Raw genomic sequence first — 20,085 nt, forward strand, 5'->3', positions numbered from 1 at the left:
ATTTTTTCCCATATGGTGTCACTGGCAAGGCTGCATACTGTAAGGCTATGCAGAAAGATAAGCCAATTGACATTTCAAATAAGCCTTTTTTGGTGGTTGTGGGTCATGGAGCAGGGGGTAGGGTGCTGGAAAGTAACTATCACAGTTATATTTCACAGCTCTTTCTGTGTCTAAAGGAGCTGACACAGATACCAATCTGCACCATACCAGACAGTAGTATGGAATTAATCCACTAGCAAAATTTTATCTTAGTGTCTGTGAAGCACTTGGCATCACTGAAAGTTAAATGTTTAGATTAGCTGTAAAATAGCTCTACCAGGTAACACTGTTACAAGCTGCTTTCTAATTCTTCCTATAGCAGCTCATTTTATCTGTCTGAAATGATGGTGAAAAATGAAAGTCAAAACTAGTCAGCATTTTTCCCTCCAACTTTGCAGAAGCAGTCCTAGTGTATGTGAAAGTACTGGTTCCTTCATTTCCATTACAAATCAGACTAACCTTTTATTTCCTGTACCTCAATACCAGCCTTTTTAACTGAGCGATGTTCCATTTCTGTAAAACAAAATTATTCTTCAGGACAACTGACATTGCAGAAAGACACTCAGTGACATTTTCCTGCTAGCCTTCTCAAATGTACAGTACAATCCTACAGTAAACAATCCCATCAGCATCTGAACTTTGCCAAGGAGAGTCAATATAAACCATTCAATAGCTCACAAGGCCATGAAAAAAAGAAAAGAGCTTGATTCATGAAATGTGTTTGCAATAATTAAATCTTATGCCGCAGAGAGATTTTATGGGCATGTGTAAAGGTTCAACGAGTCAAACAAAAATAAAACTGTTAATTATAATCAAAATCACGACAGATTAAAGGCTCCCTAGCTGCTGCAGTTTTATACTGCAGCAAAAGCTAAAAAGAAAATGATATGCAATGATTTTCCTCATATAACCTGTAAGTGATGAATAATTCAAAATTTTTTTTGTTCTCATGTTTCATTGAATAATAGCCTGGATGTGTTCTTGTTCATGTTACTATATGCAGAAAAAGCCATATCCAGTCAGAATTACAACTCATCTGGTCCAGTTTCCTGTTATTAAGAGCCGCTAATACCAGATGCGCCTATATTTTTATTTCTGTAAAGTATGTAGTTCCTCTCTAAATCCTACTAAATTGATGTCTGACTAATCAGGTCCCTCTCCCTGAAGTCAGGCTGTTTGGCTTGTGTGTTACTAGATAGAACTGGGAAATGTTTCCACTTCATGGAAATAGGGCTCCAAATTATACTGGATTGATTTTTCTAATGATAAATTCTCCCAAATAAATTAACATAAATTTTAATTTGACTTGTGTTTTTACTTCAGCCCCTGGGAGCTTCCTATATGATAACCTCAAAGGAAGCAGTTGCCTTCTCAGCAAATGGTACATTAAAACTACTAAAATGCTAAAGAGTCATGCTTTTGTTTAAGCAGGTACTGATGTGACATCGGATAGATCTACCATGAGCCAAATGCATTTGGATTCCTCCTGTCACAAATGAACTCATGCTCAGGACCCTCTGACAACATGCAGTGATGCTGAACAATGGTTTTTAAATGAAATCTAGGCAGTAGCGCACAACTTCTGCAGGCAGAGCTTATAGCGTACTTAAATAGTCATTAAACCACCAGGTCCTTGGCCAGTGGTACCAGACAGGTGGTACTGATTTGAAGACACAAAATGTGAAGTCACGACATTAAGAAGCAAAGAACATACTTTCTGTGGGTGCAAATTTCCATACTGCTCTGGCATGAACATCTCCTATGAATACTGTTTTGTCTGCTGAAGCAACAACATCATGTGGCATCTCGAAGCTCTGTGAAGGTAAGCAGTCACAGATTACTCTTAAGTGTCTGCACATTCATGAGGCCTCCTTAACCCCGAACTTGAGACTGCTCATATTCAGTCCTCAGACTGGAAAACACAGCAGGTCTTAGTGTTAAGGCCTAACATGAGTGAAGGGAGAGGAATTCCATTTCGATTGTATGTTTGCCTTCCAAAGGGATAAAAACTTGGAAATTGATATATTCATGCTAAACAATTTTCATATTTATAATGTTCATAATACTTATATTTAAATTCTTGCAATAAATTTTATCATATGAAGTATATATTTTTAAAATCGTGAATCTTGTTTCATGCCCATATATTTAGTTTTTGTCAGAGTCTGCTATTTGCTATACACTCAGAAGAAAATAACTCATTTTAATATTATTTAAAACTCGACTGCAAATAACAGAGTATATGTGTTACCACAAAATGGGAATCTTAACCTTCGTTTTTTAGTCTAAGACAATCTATCCAAACTTTCTTTTAATTTTTATGTCCAACACTGTATGAACAACATTTAGCCTTCATTTCCACACTAATCTTCTGTAAAGAAGAAATGTAACCATACAGTTGAATTTTATTTCTGTTTAGAAATAAACTCTATTCTTTGACAAATTACTAGCATCTAAATATATGAATATTTCAAGTTGCTAATTCTTCTCCTAAATTACCTTTTAGGAACTGTCTGACAGCAATAAAGGAGTTTTATTCTGACTGAAGGTATTATCTATAGGAATCATCTGGAGGGTAGTGTAATTTTTAAATGTATATCACATGTAGAAACTAAGACCCAAAATTCTAGTATCTTTATTAAGTTAATACTATGAAGAATCTCTTTGAATACCTGGAATTATCAAACATCTTATTTTCTGTAACAGTCTCATGAAAGTAGGGTGTTACCAACATTCTCACATGCATATTTATATGCACCAGGCACTCTGTGCAATACTCTACCTTTCTAACTGGAATGAAAGTATCGATTATTTCTCCAGTAGAGAAGTTCATCACAAATCCTTGCACTGGTTCTGCCTCTCCAGGATAAGGCATTCCATTAACTGCAAAGAGGAAACCACCTGCAACAACATTAGATTTGCTTTTACAACCCACACATAGCAAACTACAGACTAATTGTAATAGTATAGGTGAATAAAGGCTGAGACAGACAGAAAGCTAACTCAATAGGAAACTAAATCACAAGAGGAAAGTTAAATAAGGTATAACAGGCAAAACTTGGCCATTCAAGAGATGCACGCTTTGTCCAAATGAGAACAAACACAGTAATATTTTACAGATTGGTTAAATGTAAAAAGAATGTAAAAGCATTAAAAAATATATGTGAAGAATGCTTTGATAAGGATGCTAGATCTGGCAACGGAAATTTCTTTAAATGTATCAAAAGCAGCCAGCTATGGAATTAGTGGGACCAAAAGAGGAAAAGGTGTGAAAGGGGGACTCAGTGACGAGGGGCCTGTGGCAGAGAAGCTCAGCTTTTGTCAGTTTTTTCTGTTGAATATGTTGGGAGACTCTGACACTCTATTTTTTTTTTTTTGTAGCAAAGAGGTCAGAGGAGCCAGCTTAACAGGAAGGAGATACATAAAAGGTGTTAGGCAAGTTGGAGGTTAATAACTCACCAGGTTTGGATGTCATTCGCTCAAGGTCAGAAGGAAGTCAAATGAGAAATTACAGACTCAAGCTGAGTAACCTAGCACTGCAAACATCCACTCCTTCAAAAGACTAGCAGACTGCCAAAGTAATGTCCATCTACAAGAAGGGCTCAAAAGGGTGCCTGGAAACTACACATCAACAGTTCTGGCTTGCATTCCCAGTAAGGTGGTAGAATGCTAGAATCCATAATGAAGAATATGACATAGGTAAGCGCGGCCTGTCGGAAACAAGCTGGTATGGCTTCTCTGAGGGGAAATTGTACCTCAACTCTGAATGGGGTGAAAAAGCACTCAGGTAAAGAAAATACTGTAAACATACCTGGATTTTCAGAAAACCTTTTACAAGGTTGTGCATCAGAGGTTATTAAAGAATGTGAGTTGTCACAGGGCTGAATGAAAGATCCATTAATGAACAGGAAGCAAAGAACACAGCTTAAGGGCAGAGTTTATCATTTTACAGGACAGAGAAGTCTGAGTAGTGTGATCCTGCAGGGATCAGAGACAGAAACAATTTCATTCAAAAGTCTTCATCAGTGACCTGAAGCATAGGGTGAAAAACAACATCTCCCAGTCTAAAGAAGGTACTGAGCTCTGCAGAATAATCAAAAGCTTGATGATATTGAGAAAGTCCAGAAAGACTTTTTATAAGAATAACTGAGTTGTCAAACAGATGGCAGAAGAGCTTCAGCCAAGATAAATACAGAATGATGCTTTTGTTTAAAAATTATCTAGATCATGTCTACGTAATATTTAGCTTGGAACTGGAAGCTACAACTCAAGAGAGACATCTCAGAGCCATCACTGAAAGGTCTCTGAAATCTTTGGCTCCTTGTACAGTGACAGCCAAAATTTCACAGAATGTTTGGCATCATCAGGAAGAGAATTAAGAATGGAGGGGACAGTTCTGCCACTATGAAAAAGCTTGGCATGGCCATATCTTGAGTACTGAAGTGCTGTTTTACTCTCTGCTTCTCAGGAAGGTCCTAAAGAAGTTAAAGATGCTAGAATAGAAAGGCAACTACAATAGCCAAGGGGCTGAAGCAATTAAATGGCTTATGAGGTCGTGGTGTTCTTTGGTTTGGAGAAAAGGCTAAGAGGCAGTAGATATGGGGAGTATGGAACTGTTATTCACCAACTCTCAAAATAGTGGGACTGGGAAGCACTCAACGAAACTAAGTCACTTTTTAAAATTAAAAAAGTAAAGTGGGTAGTGAGCTTCTGGAGTCTGTAACTGCAGGAGGTCAAGGGGGCAGACAGTACAAAACAGTTCAAAATGGGATTAGGAAAACTCATGCGCAATAGGTCTACAGAAAGATACTATGAGGAAGAGGTCAGGAGCTACCATGTAACATCCTTAAATAGTGCTTGTGGATGCATGGGGAGTACGAGAGGAACAGGCCACCAAAAGCAGCCAGGATTACAAATTCTTCTCAGGATGCCTCTCTTGCTGCCACTGTCGGAGACAGGGCACTGGGCTATAGCTGTCGACAATCTCATCCAGTACAGCATTTCTTGTGTTCTTGGCAGATGCAAGAGACATAACTCTGATATTCAATTTGTTATCATTTACAGTCAGGAGCCAGACATGCCAAAATTACTCATCCAGTTCTTGACATTTACATTACCTTCAGAATCGGTATTAAAAACCTAACCCATAAAATTACCACAGTAATTGTTAGCTAGATTGTGATATGAAAAACCACAATGTTTTCAAACTGTTTGCTTTCAAATTTTTTGTTTTACGAAACCCAAAACTTTTCTTGGTACTTTGGAAGTCCTTTATTTTGCTGTCTTCAACGCAGCTTGAAATGAATATTTTAAAATGTTATTATCTACTAATTATGGAGTGTGCAGTCACCAGGAAGCAAACAAGATCATCTACTTGTGAACATCACGTTTAGGGAGTCTAATCAGTAATTTCTCAGAAAGAGAGATTATATGCAAGCTTCCCTCATTCTGTAAGTAGGGAAACAGCATAGTTCAAAATTTTTCCATTACATCAGTTCTGCTTTGAAAGACAATAAATATCTGGCCTTAAATAAAATGACAGCACTCTTCATGAAAAAGTACTGTGTGCTGTGATATACTGGCATAAAGCAACTACTTGAAATCTGAAGAACAGGAAAAAAGATTACCTGGAACGTATGAAACTGCAAACAGCTCTCTTCCAAACGATTTGTGCTTGATCTCTTTCATGAATTCTCCAGTCTCTAACCTGAAGCACTGAATTCGACCATTTTCCCTGTCTGCAACACATAGCTGACTGAAGTCAGGGATCATGGCTAAGCTGTGAGGGACACGAAACTGTCCAGGTCTGGCTCTGCCTAAAGAAGTCTCTGCAATACAAAATATCCAGGTTTGTGTTAAAGTACACACTGAAACTGTCAGTTTTGCTTAGAAACAGCAATATGTCACATAACGTAATATAACATTAGGAAAAACTCAGCCTGCTTTCTTCTCCTAGCAGTTTTATTAATACTCATTTAGGTAGGTAAACTGTGGTAGCCTTTGTGTTGTCTTTGCAAATCCTGAATTTGTGAATTCGCTATTTCCCTACAATATTTGGCATAGTTTAATGACTGATACATAAATCTGAGTAAGGCAGAAATGTAATTCTTCATAAAACTTAAAACAGATGGGATCATGGTATAAATCTTGCAAAAATAGTAAAGGCTTATACTATTCGATCAAACATTCAAGAAAAAAATAAGGTTTTCATGAAAGTCAGGACATTTTCTTGATCAGATAGGACATGCTAATATTTGTAGTGAAAAGCATGCTAACAAATTCCCATTTTTTATTTTTAGTGAATATATAATAACTGTATATAGCTGTTTGAATAGAAGAGGGAAAATTGGAATGCAATGACAAGGCTGAAATTCGGCTAGGGCCTGGAAGGTATATCAGTAATAGAAATGTATAAGTAATAGTAACATCAGCAATCTCATGGTTCCTGATGAGTTCATGATAACAGCAGTATGGGAAAAGCACCAAGAGCTCTGACCTGTACCTTCTCCCCACTGCATCACATACAATCCATTCGGAGAGAACTGAATGATCCGACTGTTACAGTAGCCATCAGAGACATAAATGCTGCCAGTGATCGGATCCACGGCCACATCAGTTGGTTGACAGAAATGATTTTTGTCACTGCCCGGTTGCAAAGCCACTCCTAAGATCAGTAACGGTTCTTTGTTATTTGCTCCCAGTTTGAAAACCTTTTTTCAGTCGTTGGGAAAAGAGAAGAGATTTCAGTTATGGGAAGTGAAATATAAGAGGGATGACTGCTTATGAAAAATATCTATTACTGTGTAGAAAATAAATTTATATACCAAACATAAACTTAATATATTGACTATGACATCTACTACCAGCTTTTCAGTAGTGTTGATTCTAGGAAATTTCTGCCTAAAATACAAATTTCCTATGATTACAGCAAATGAATCAGTTTCACATTCTGGATTTAATTACATATGAAAATTGATAAGCAAAGATGCAGCAGAAAAAATTGTTATTTTTCAGAAGAATAATTGTTTTAAACCAGATGCTTTTCTTTCTGAATACTATATCCATATAGCAAATTATTCAACACAACTATATTCCATGAAGGCCACAAGAGTCAGTTTCTGAAGGCATATTCTTAATGTTTATCATAACAGGCCTAGATACATAATTTATGTCAAATCTCTAGGAAAACAAAACCTATTTTTTGGCAAAATACCAATGTCCTAGTATTAAAGCTTCAAAAACATACCTGATGGAGAGCTACATCAGTGGCCCAGTAGTTACCATTTTTATCTATACTCAAACCATGTGGTAAATAAAATCTGCAAGCACAAACGTAGAAGAATCAAGTTTAAAACATCTTTCAGAAAGAATGATGTAGATGTGAACATTCCACTTTTTATCTACAGATTACAAATGCTGTAACTAACTACCTGTAGTTTTAATGAAAAAGATAGATTTACTGCATAGAATTTTCTTGACGAGTGTGTGTCAGCTCTGAAATTCATATGATCTCTGGTATATCACTCAGGCTAATATTTGGTATCTTTAAGGAAAATATATAATACTCATGAGATCTGCATTTCTGTTAATCTGGCTGGTGGATGAGATTGTATTAAGTGACAGAAAAAAGAGGTGGTAAAGATGGCAAATTACTTTTATTAGTTGTTGATTTTGCAATTATTTATTTATTAATTTAAACAAAATCAGAGGCTACTATCACACTGTGTAATACAAAAAATGTGAAAATGGGTTTGTGGACCTTTTGGAGTAAAATATGCAGAAATGTTAGTTCTATTGATAATAGCAAAAATAACTTACAGACTTTTGCCCATGGAATGAAGCAGTTTTGCATTACTTGGATTCAAGACAATAATTGTGTTCTGTTCAATTGGTCCAAGTCCTCTTTGCTGATAAACAAATTTGCTGTCAAAAGAACTGCACAAAAATAGTGGAATAGAAAACCAGCATTAGAAGATTCCAGTGATGAACAATACACATGCAACCTAAAGCCCAGTTTTGTAGTTTAATTTCGGTTTGGGGCTACTGGCTTCTTTTTTTCTTTAAATAAGCCTCATTCATTACTGTATGATGGTAAGAATTATAGTGTTGGATGTTTGCACTTCCTACTGAGGTTATGACTTCCAAACTAAAGGAGCACCAAATCACCAAATCAACACAGTGATAATTAAGATAACCCTAAAGCAAGCAAACAAAAAAATAACCTTTTTTTTTTCCCTTTTGCTTTGGAAAAACAGAAATGGGAAATCAAACAACGTAACCTAAGTAAAAATATAACTAATCGCCACGGCATAACTGTCCATAAAAACAGGTATACTTCATACTAAGGCAGTGTGTGTGTGTTTGCACATCTTCTGGTTTTTCTTTTTTCAAACACAATTAAATATTTTGCTAGAGCTTACTACTGTAAGATTCAGGTCTTAAAGTTCTTATCCTTTTCAGGAGACTACAGGATATGATGTGTATTTCTCCTACCACCACAACTCTACACTGAGTTTTCAGGGTACATGGAATATATAATAAATAACATTCAAATATGTCACTACTTCAGACATTAAGAACCAGGATTAACTTTCCAGAAGATATTTACTAGGCATAAAATGATCAGATGCTTAACAAAGAATAAAAAATATAGTTGTCTGTAGCCCTACAGAGAAGTCGGCTATCACTGTAACCTGTTGAAATATACGTTCAGCATTTAGTGAAGGTAAAATGGAGTGTAAAATATTTTGAACAAAATTTAAGTCTACATGTTAGAAAATGGTATTTGTGGATGGAAATATGTGAATACAAGACATACTCCCCACTCTCACCTTGTATTTTTAAATCTATTTGTTAATCCCAAGAGAAATCCAGCTATGATTGATGCAATTTGGTAAACAAGTATATAGTTTGTAGTCACAAAGAAGGCTATGAAGAAAGCTATTAAAACTTTGTATCATGCAGTCCTAGCAGCCTCAACTTTCCATAACATTAAATATTTATATGTTTAGAATTTTCAATGTGGAAAAGCAATACTGGCTTCATATATAACCAGAAAAAATCTATGACAGGATGTGTTTAAGTTTCTGCATAGGCTACAATTAAAAAATAATATTTAGACATTGCCATTGCATATGGTAAATATGAATAAATATGAAACTATTTATTTAATTTCTAACAGAAGTCAGCAAATCCTTTTCACTATGAATGATTAAGCATCAGCTGATAGTTACTAAAACTCTCTACTGAGCCCTCCTAAACGCTCTGCCATGATGCTATAGAGAGACATAGTGTGAACGGTACTGGCACACAATGGCCTACTGATGTTTATCTGCTTGTTTGACCATGGCTCAGCAGGTGTTGTTTTATTTTTTTACCTTCACTGATGGCAGTCTTCTGTGACAAGTTCTCTTGGTTTTAAACAGTTTTATTTAAAAATGAGTCTGCTACTTGTAAGGACTTATTCTAGGTATGGATTACCACAACTGGAGAATCAACACCACAGAGATTGAGCTAATGTTGTTATTAATGCTATTATTCATCAGCACAGCTAATCACAAGAGAGAAATCTAGTGATGGTATGGTACTGTACAAAAAAAATCCCACAGAATAAAAGTTTGTATCTCTGGAGAACAGACTATCTAGACAACCTAAAAAAAAAAAAATACTGGCTTTCCTTATTATGATTTTGCTTCTTAGTAACAGTGCTGTTCAGACTTCGAAGTATTCCCTGCTAACAGCTACCCAACTCTTCTGGGAACTGAGTGTTTTCAGTGTAAAGTTGAGATTGTATGGTATTTTATGCAAAGGAAACCTAGTGAACTTGGAAATGAGTTTATCAGAGTGATCTTCCATGCATCTTCTCCCTGTCAAATTTCCTTTTCTAAGAGGAAGACTGGCATGATACAGAATCACAGTCACTCTTTCCTTCCCAACATTTGAGACCAATTTCCCAGTTAGTTAACATTCCTTTGTTTCAACCGGTAAGGACACAAATGATACTGACTACTGCTAGCTTAAAAGAAGCAAGACTAAAACCAACCAAACAAAATAACTGAACACCTTACTATTATATGTCATATTGCTCTGCAGCATGGTTTTCTAACAGGTTCTACAGTTTGATATCAAAAGACAACTAAAATACACTGCATATATCACTACTTCTAATTTCAAACCTCAGCGTAATTCCACATCTATTTTTCTATTTCTCAGATGGCCACTTCACACTAATACAAACAATTTATTGCTAAATCTAACATCCTCCTGATGGGCTACATTTAAATTTAGATAGATCACTTGATCTCATAACCCTTGAAGGCACAACCCTGAGCTCCATTCTTGATCAATATCCGTCACTGTTATGGTACTGTGCTCAGCCCACATTAAACTGCCCAGCTTGTTAAGAATGCAGTAACCAGAATGCAGTTTATGTTATTTATTATATCTTTTATAAACTGCATGAATAGCATACATTTTTCATCACAAAATGCAAAATAACTTCCAACTGATTAACTGCTTGGTCAGCTGAATAGTTCTACTTTTTCATTCTGAACAGCACATGCTACATATAGCAAAGACTGTTCTGAAACTGAAGAGACGATGTGGTAAATGAATCTGACTGATTTTAAACGAATTTTTTAAAAAATCATTCGCAGAAGTAATGCTACAGCAACTGAAAGGCTGCTACTGTATTATAGGGCGTGTCATTGCATAACTGCTTTTGCGTTCTAAAGCAGACTGCAGTTGCCATATAAAAAAGCACAGACCATTCATCCAGCTATATTTAGTTGAATGAGGATCCAGCTTTTATGGCATATATTAATAATGTTTTACAAATATTTCAGCATTGACTAACAGCACAGATGATTTTTCTTTAACTACTTTCTATGCTATGCTGGTGAGGCATTGAAATAGAGAAATAAATTCTGGGCTTTCAGGCTTGATTGATTAATCTTGTTTACGATTTGGTAAAGAATATTATACTCAATTAACTCTGTATTTGCAGCTAATGATAAACATTAACTTGTAAGTCTGAAAACTTATCTCTCCCACATGCAATTGTAATTATAAAAGCCTTTTAAATACTCATTTTTATTCCTTTTCAGTGACAAATGAGAACACATATACTCCTTCTTTTTCAGCACAATCTGTGAAAGGGTGCCCAGACTATCTCATATGCCCATGACATACCCAAAGACAAAAATGGAAGGATTACTGGCTGAGCATACTTCTGTGTGCGTCTTCTCTGTGCCACAAGATACAGAACAACAGCTTAATCAAAGGCACGTTTTCCAAATATATTGTTGTGAAGTCACAATACTTTATATTAACAGGCCTACAGAAGTTTTAGCCTATCTGATTTAGGGGTTCCTACCAACACTACCTTTCTTATATATTGATTAACCATGCTCCATAAAAAGAAGAAAAAAAAATACTTGTGAACAAAACCCCTTTGAGATGAATTAGGATTTCATGTGAGAAGGCTCATAATCACAGAATCACAGAATGGTTGGTGTTGGAAGAGACCTCTAGAGATCATCTAGTCCAACCCATCTGCTGAAGCAGAGTCACCTAGAAGAGATCATACATGAATGTGTCCAGGCAGGTTTTCAATGTCTCCAGAGAAGGAGACTCCACAACTTCTCTGGGCAGCCTGTTGCAGTGTTCTGGCACCCTCGAAGTAAAGAAGTTTCTCCTCCTATTCAGATGGAACCTCCTACGCTTCAGTCTGTGCCCATTGCTCCTCATCCTGTTGTTGGGCACCACTGAGAAGAGTCTGGTCCCATCCTCTTGACATGCACCCTTGAGATATTCTTAAGTATGGATAAGATCCCCTCTCAGGCTTCTCCAGACTGAACAGACCCAGCTCTCTTAGTCTCTCCTCATACAAAAGGTGCTCTAGGCCCCTAATCATCTTTGTAGCCCACTGCTGGCCTCCCTCCAGTAATCAGCTTCAGTTAACAGCAGCTCATTTTCCATCTTGGTTACATATCTGGGACTGAATGCTTCTGATCATATTTACAAGGCCAAGGAGTTTCATTTTGTTCCAACTTCAACCCCCACGTGATGGGAAATATGATGAACTCGCACACAGGACTAATGTACAGACTAACACCACTAATACTAAATATAAAGCATTTTTCTATGGAGATCAATTATCACAGGCTAGAAATACTCAGAATATGAACAATGGTTGCTGTCAAGGACAAGGCTGAGTTAAGTCAACCCGTAGTGTTACCCAGCACAGCTCGTAGGTATGTGGATTTCCAGCCTCCAGGCCACAGCTCTGATCTTTTTCTGCACCCACACCATAAGAAAGCTGAAGTTCAAACTCTCTCTCAACATGGTTGATTCATTAGGCTCACTTGCTATTTTAGAGAACATTTTGTTGTTTCATTTAAAATATGTAGGGTCTACAAATACTACTTGGTCTCAAGCTGCCTTTTTGTGCTCTGGGTTGTGGGTATACCTCAGTTGCCAGCCACTCAAAACCACACATTTCAGAAGTAAGAAATGGATATAACTCCCAGCCTATTTTCTAATATTTTTTCAATTCTTTCTTCAATGACAAAAAGAACAGCACTTATGTTCATGCATAGGAGGATGAAAAACCAAAACCAAAACCAAAACAAAACAAAACCAACCAACCAAACAAAAAACCCCACAAAAACAACAACAAAACCCACAAAAAACAAATCAATATCAGTTCTTATTTGTAGCCTGAGTAACACAAGTTGTAGCATGCACCATCCCTTCAAATTTTATAAACAGTTGAGCTGGAGAGATCACTGATACAATGCATGAGATATAAATTATTGCCTTACCTGCTGCATTATGTTATTTAGCTAAAAACCTGAAGAACTTATTTTCCGTTATAAAACAGTATTCTAAGCATAATTTGTTATGATAAGATTGAGAAAGCTGTCTGCTCTGATTTTCAGAAACTATGTTATCTTAAAATGAATTCATTGGGAGTTCGGAAAAAACCCTACTGTTTAGCCTTATATACATGTTATATATATGGAGAACAGATACTTAGAAAGAAGATCAAAAACACATTTAAAAAGGGTACTACATAATGTTGTTTTACAGGCTAGTACTATTTCCTCCTATTGTTCTGTTACAATTTCATGGAATTTTTTCCAAGCGGTCCATCTAAACAGTTAGACATACTATTCTAAAGCTCAAAGACAAGAGGACACCATACTTTATTTGAAATGTTCTGTTCTTAAAATAATACAGCTTTGAGTATGTTACTTTATGATTTCTAGAAAAATGGCCATTATGAAGTTTAGACCGGTTTTTTTGTTTGGGTTTTTTTGGTTTTGTTTTGTTTCTTCTTTTCTTCTTTTCTTTTTTGATTGACACTACATCTAGCAAATTTTATAAAAAGTACAACAAAGCCTGTTTTGAGAGAGCGCCTAGTAACAATACAATTCTGTTCAGTGAACATAAACACAAAAAAGAATGAAGACACACTTGGAGCTAGCTTTGCATGCCTTAAACCCAGGTGTTAACAGTAGTATACTATATTAAAATATCATTCTTTCAGACTAAGTAGTCCTGCTAAAAAACATGGAGAAGCAGGGATAATTAATCTCAGTGAATATCATGCTAACACGTTTTACAGTTCAAGGACCTAATGTACTATGTTCTTTTTCTCTGGAGACACATTCTTACTGTCTAAAGACCCAGTAACTGCAAGTAACCCCCTCATCTTGAACTATCAGTCACCACTTCCATTCTGAGTCTCCTGAAGGCACTTTCAGCCAAAGAACTAAATTTTAAAACAAAAAAGAACTACAATCTATCTTGCCTTTTCTTGAGAAGATACACAAGTGGCACACACCAATTTGACCTTCTAGCATGCCAGTTGGCTGAGTATCTACTTACTTTTCATCCCAAACATGATCACCTCTGTGGAAGATAACTAGGTTATTTTCAGGGTCCAGAGCCAACCCAGAAACTTGGCCTAGTTTGAGGTCTAACCCAGGCCACTCCACAGCCTCTTCTATGTGGAAATCTGACCAAAGAAACAAACAAACAAAAGACAGACATTTATGTCACATCTTTGTAAAAAAAACATGGCTGACTAGCATTTGGTCCAGACTGTTGGCAATTATATGGACATTTTCTTACATGCAATATTTCCATTAATGCATTGGGATTCAATTCCAAGTATAGTTCTATTACAGTACAGCATGCACAAGCACTGGCAACCTGCTACACAGAGGTTGAACAGAAACTTCAAAACTTCTTTTGACTCCATTGTTTTCTCCATCTTATAAGGATATAGATACATAGACTATAAAAGTTTTAGGAGCTCTGTGAATACTTTCTACATTGAACAATTATGGAAATATACAACTACTATCCAAAAATCAGCAGGCAGATTTAAATATTAACCTATCAGTGCTTTATCAAAAACACATAACAAAGACTATGGATCAGTAACTACATATCAGAAGTAGTTGATTCACAACTTCTTTTCAAAAAACCTTTTAACACTAAGAAAAAAAAACACAAGGAAGAACGAGAAACAGCAACAAGAATCAAATAAAACAGTAATTCTGTGACATTTGCCTATGACATTTCTTGCAGCCAACATAAGCCTTAGTTCTGGATAATGTTCATATCCTAATCCAAGTATTATAGGCATGAATAGGAAATAGATGTCTAAATCTGATGAAAGAGATGAAGAAGGGTAGAATATCTGTTATTGTTTATGCCATAACACACTATTTTTCAGAATAAATTCTGGATAGTTTTTGACTAACACAAATCTGCTTTTCACACTAAATCAGCTGCATAGGATTTAGCAAGTGAACCACTACTAAAAGGTTGGATACTTCTTTTGTTTGTGTTAAATCCTACAATTCAATCAAGGAAGAAAAATTTAGTTTCAACTTAAAGATTAAAATTAAAAACATAAAAGGATGTATACACCAACCTCTGTTGTACGTAAAAAAAGACTTACACTGATTAAAGGCATAAACAGTCCCACATTGGAAAAAGTTGCAGCTTCTTGTCTACAGGGCTTAATTTCTCACAAACTGACTGCTTAAATGCTATTTGGAAGAGTTTGGTCTGGGTTGCTCTGGCAGTATTAAAAGATAATTGAACAATATTCCCCAAAACAAAAAATGTAATGGCAATAAAACTGTCACTAGTTCTGATCAAAGAAACAAAAAACAAACAAAATGCCTTTTACATGTTAGGAAATCCATCACTCCTTCCTTTCAGAAATTTTTTGTTCAGCATAATTCAGGTATTTCTAATGTGCAGACTTCGTATGTAGGCATGTATAGCCAAACTGAAGGTGAATAGAAAGCAATTTCTTTGCAGTTAAATGAAAGTGGACATGTTTCACTTGTATTCAATGTGTTTGACAGCATCATGCTGTACTTGGCAACTGTCACTTCACCCAAAGTTTGTGTTTTGCCGTGATCCTAAAAACCAATCACTGGGGTACCATCTAGCTAAGTGAAACACATATCCCCATTCACAAAGTGTCAAAACATCTGAGCTTTGAAACATGGCAGGTCACAGACCTTACCACACAGCACCCAAGGACTTTGAGAGGGTTCAGCTGGAAGCGATCTTCTAATGAAAAAGGAAAAATGAAAAGGGAAACAATGCCCAAAATCTTAGGTCACCTGTGCAATCCAGCTGTTCGGATAAGCATTTGCCCTCCCCCACTTCCATTTCACTTGGAAGAGAAGTAACAGCAAGCATGGGGTGGAGGGAAAACCATTTTCTACAATCTACACAAGAGAAAGATGAAAACAGTGCTGAAAACCTATCACACGCCAGGCAGTAACGTAACCTTTGTAGTTTTAGATACCATAGCTAGAGTAGGTGACAGAAAAACTCTTTAGGCTAATACAAACCTAGGACAAGCCTGAGACAACCAGCATATGCAGTGAATCCAAGACAGTAATCAGAAACTTCTAAAACAAGAAATTCTACCCTGTAGTAATTTTAGCTGAGCAAAAGTTCCAAGCTAAAATAAAAGCTGTTAAGAAAAAAATCACACATATCCATAATTCTGTACAGTTCAGTTGGTCACAGCAGGTACAGTACCAGGTATATTCTTGGACATTAGCATTTTGAAAGGAATAAATGGATGGAAATCAGCTTCCTACCTTGCTCATCCCATATAAGTTTAAGTTAACTTGCAGAAAACTTGTGTACATTTAATGTTACAGTGCCCTTTGGCCTTTGAGCCATATCCAAAAGAGCTAGAAAAATGAAAAGGCTAAACATAGAAAGCCTCTTTGGCCTCTGTAAAATTCAGTCTCTCAAAAGACATGTACTATAAAATACAAAATGTTTACACTTACTCTTAAAGGACTAAAAGATTTCTGATAGATCAAAACAACAGATTGGATGTATAGTGAAATACAGTCTAATTGCAAGAACTCCAGTCTCTATATAACCTTTAGATTTTCCCACAATTCCCCAAAATTTGTTTATTATTGTTATTTTTACTTTTCCCTTGGAAACTCTCATACTGAAAATCCTTTTATACAGGTTTATCTTAAGGCAAATAGCTTTTTACAAAAACTTGCTTACTAAATTTAGATTTTGTTTATCTAAGACTGATTATTAATTCCCTACAAAACTAAAGGGTCCATGGAAGTTATACATGAAACAAAAAAAATGACTTTTCGCCATTAAAATACTTTATAATTACTTTTTAATAGACATATACATATATATATAATTACCAGTTTTGTTGTAAATGAGGTTTCTAAACCAAGTACCAGATCTTCTACCTTGTAATTTAGAGTAATTCCTTTTATCAATAAAACTATAAAGAATTACATAGATTTAGAACATACAAATCGTCTTCTCTCTACAAGTGAAAGAATAAAGCCTTATTTATTGGCAAAACTGCAATTCACTGTTCAGAAATCCCTGGAAGCTCTTGCTAGCTTTTAACATTACAAAGTTTAGTCATATCGCATTTACTCCCTGCCATCAGAGTAGTCATTTACATCTTGAAAAGTATAAGTAAGCACTACACAAAGGAGTTTTAAAATTGGAAAATCACCCTGTTTGCTTTAATCAGGAGGTCTAATTGTACTGGTTGCAGTGATGTTGAACAACCTGACTGTTAAGCGAACAGTCTTTGGTAATAAGATAACACTGCAGGAAGAGCAGTAGTATATAGTCATAAACATAACATTTATAACAACCTTACTTAACAAACTGGTCACTTGCTGTTTCAGACCAGTTACTTGTTTAGAATCTGAATATTTGCAAGACTGAAAATATTAAACTATCTTAATTCTAGTAATTTTTTTAAAGTTAAATGAAATTAATTTAACAGCAACCAGAGCCTTCTCCTAAGAAATACTGAAAAATTTTTAAATGCAATATAGTAAGGATAGTGCAAATTTTTTTATCAAATCGAGACCAGTTAAAATATATTCCACCTCATCCTCTGAAAATAAAAATTCTGTTATGAAAGGTTGTGTTCTTCTAATACAAAAATACTATCCAAAGCAGAAACTAAACATATGCTTAAAGAATTTATTGCTTTAAAAGCTCTTTTGCCAAAAGATGGCGCTGACAGCTTCTGGAGTTCAGAATTTCTGTAGTTAGCAGTATCACAAACATGGAGAAAAAAAATCAATGTTAATTAAGATTTCAGTTTTCCTTTTTGTTGTAATTGAAAATTGCATCATTCGAAAGTCTGTTTATTAATTAGTCCTCCCCAAAATGAATATATCGCTACTAATGTAGTCGAGCAAATGCTTTCTGTAGTTAGAATTCATGCCATATGGTATGCCCACTAAACCATTTATTCAGTTCACTGACACTCCCTCCTCTGGATCAGTTAAAACAGAAAGGAAACTTCTTTTTTCCTCTCTACATACCACATGCTATTAGTCTGAACTGAACAAACTTTTTGCAGAAATGCTACACACACTACTCTTCCAAGTATTTAATTCCAGTGTTGCTTATGGAATTATTTATGATTTACACTTACGTCAGGTAACACCTGTTATTTGCCCCTCTGCTAATAACTCGACAGGCTCTAATTTAACTGACTAGCATAACATAACATTGGAAAATCCTCATGTCTTCGGTTTTCTTGTAAACATAAACCCAGAATTTTGCTGAATGTGAATACTATAACAGAATCTCAGACAAGCATAGACAATGAATGTTAACATTTTGAACTGAAATAAAAATCAAATAAATTATGAATTATGTATATTTGTGTACAACAGTACTTGGAAATATCAAGCTGGCTGGTTGCAACATAAAAGGATGTGCTGCTATAGCTACGCATACAGATGTCTTTCATGCATACATACCAGTTTCTTTTATGAGATACTTGTCACATGCTGCGTTATCTGTCTTTCCACATTAGCAAGTAGGACTAAGCACAATCAATATCACAGAGACCAAAATGCAAGTAAAACAAACACAATACTTCCATGGTTTCTGCTGTCATAGAAACCTGAAGGGAATGAATTATCATCCTAGTATAATAAAACAGCCTGTCCAAGTATATTTGAATAGCAAAGCCCAATTTGAAATACATATGCAGAATATTTTACTTCTCAATAATTTTTCAGGATTAACTACCACTCTTTGTCAATGCAAGAAAAAATGTCTGATAGAATTACAGCAACAAATTTTATAAAATCTTGTATCTGACAAACTAATGTAATAATATGACTCATAAAAGGCATTGATTATCCCAGTGACCATTTTATAGTAGTTACTTGTATTAAGAAAATTATTCACTTCCCACGACTAATATATCCTGTGTTTACCTTGTTTTCGCATAATTGATACCAAATCATTAAGTAAAAGTCCTGACAGTAAAAAAAATACTATATGTTCCAAAAAGTACTGGTATTTTGCCACTGATACACATTCTTTCTTCACACACTGAGGGGGAAAGAACCCCACTGAAATACCTCTAAAACAGAGGGAAAACATTTCCATAACTAGGAAAACTGTCATGTAAAATACTTCCAAGCATCAAGTGATATTCCCTTCAGATTTTGCTAATGTGGATCACAGCTCTTATATTGCATTTCATTGTATAAAATTAACCCCTAACCCACCTCCTGCATGTTCTTTTTCCCAGCTTCCCTCACCATGTTTAGGCTGTTGTAAAGAGAAATGTCTGTGGTCTGGTGGCCTCAAGGTAGACTTTAGTTTGTGAAATTTGTGAATTCTGTCTCTGACAAGAATAGTATTGTCCCCCTCATCATGACTTGTGATCTCTCTGGCAAGATCCTTCTTTTGGACTACATTAGCAATCTCAGCTACAAGATCTGATTCTGCCTTTTCTGTAGGATTATGCTTATGCACACGTACAACATCTTCCCTTTCTCCTAGCAGCTTGGAAAGGAGTGAATAGAAATCACCTGTACAGAAAAGAGAAAAGATAAGAGGAAAGAAGGGAAAAAAACAATTATAACAGATCATGTAGTTTCAGAAAGCTTCAGCAAAGTATAATGTACCAAAGTTATTCAAACAGTCATTGTCAAAAGTAGTATAAGAGGGAAGTGTTTCAGCCATGGGAATTGAATGAGCCAAGTTTCTCGCTTGAAAAGATAGTGCCAAATCATTATTAACTTTAATTTACATATAAATGTCTACTTTGACCTGACATGCTGGCATCAAAAAATAAAAAAGTATGCAAATTTCAGAAAAAGAATATTTATAATGGAATTATCTGGGTTTGTCAGGTTACTGCAGACTTATTTTATTTTTATAAAACAAAGAGTCAAAAATTCTATAGTTTTATCAGTTTGTTCACTTATAATAATAATGACAATAACAGAGAGTCATGTTGCATTTCAATATATATTTCTTTGAAATCTGCCATCACGTAAGCAGGTTAGGCTGTAAGAAAACAAACTAGCACATTTGCAAACAGATTCCATAGAACATACTGTAGAAATAAGACACACTAGTATAATAGAGTGATCCATTAAATTTTCATTTATTAATTTGGTTTGGGTCCTGTACCTCTTCTTCCCGCACGTACTAACACCCATTAGTCACAATATC

The 20,085-nt window shown here is 35.5% G+C and overlaps 1 protein-coding gene across 15 annotated transcripts in view; it reads right to left on the reverse strand.

The window, feature by feature from the left end:
• The window catches only part of PAM (peptidylglycine alpha-amidating monooxygenase), a 146,328-nt gene that overhangs the window by 4,995 nt on the left and 121,248 nt on the right, over positions 1–20,085 (reverse strand). For 4 of the 15 annotated variants that reach the window (XM_065655523.1, XM_065655521.1, XM_065655516.1 and 1 more), the window contains exons 15-23: positions 19,131–19,436; positions 13,933–14,062; positions 7,858–7,974; positions 7,286–7,358; positions 6,536–6,749; positions 5,667–5,867; positions 2,822–2,940; positions 1,754–1,853; positions 499–552 (exon numbers count right to left, since the gene is read on the reverse strand). In XM_065655523.1, coding sequence (XP_065511595.1) covers positions 499–552; positions 1,754–1,853; positions 2,822–2,940; positions 5,667–5,867; positions 6,536–6,749; positions 7,286–7,358; positions 7,858–7,974; positions 13,933–14,062; positions 19,131–19,436 — 1,314 coding nt within the window. The remainder of the gene's footprint in view (positions 1–498; positions 553–1,753; positions 1,854–2,821; positions 2,941–5,666; positions 5,868–6,535; positions 6,750–7,285; positions 7,359–7,857; positions 7,975–13,932; positions 14,063–19,130; positions 19,437–20,085) is intronic. The other 11 variants (XM_065655525.1, XM_065655522.1, XM_065655518.1 and 8 more) reach the window with 5 other exon arrangements.

This window comes from Caloenas nicobarica, chromosome Z (assembly GCF_036013445.1).
Source record: "Caloenas nicobarica isolate bCalNic1 chromosome Z, bCalNic1.hap1, whole genome shotgun sequence".
Classification (NCBI taxonomy): Eukaryota; Metazoa; Chordata; class Aves; order Columbiformes; family Columbidae; genus Caloenas; species Caloenas nicobarica.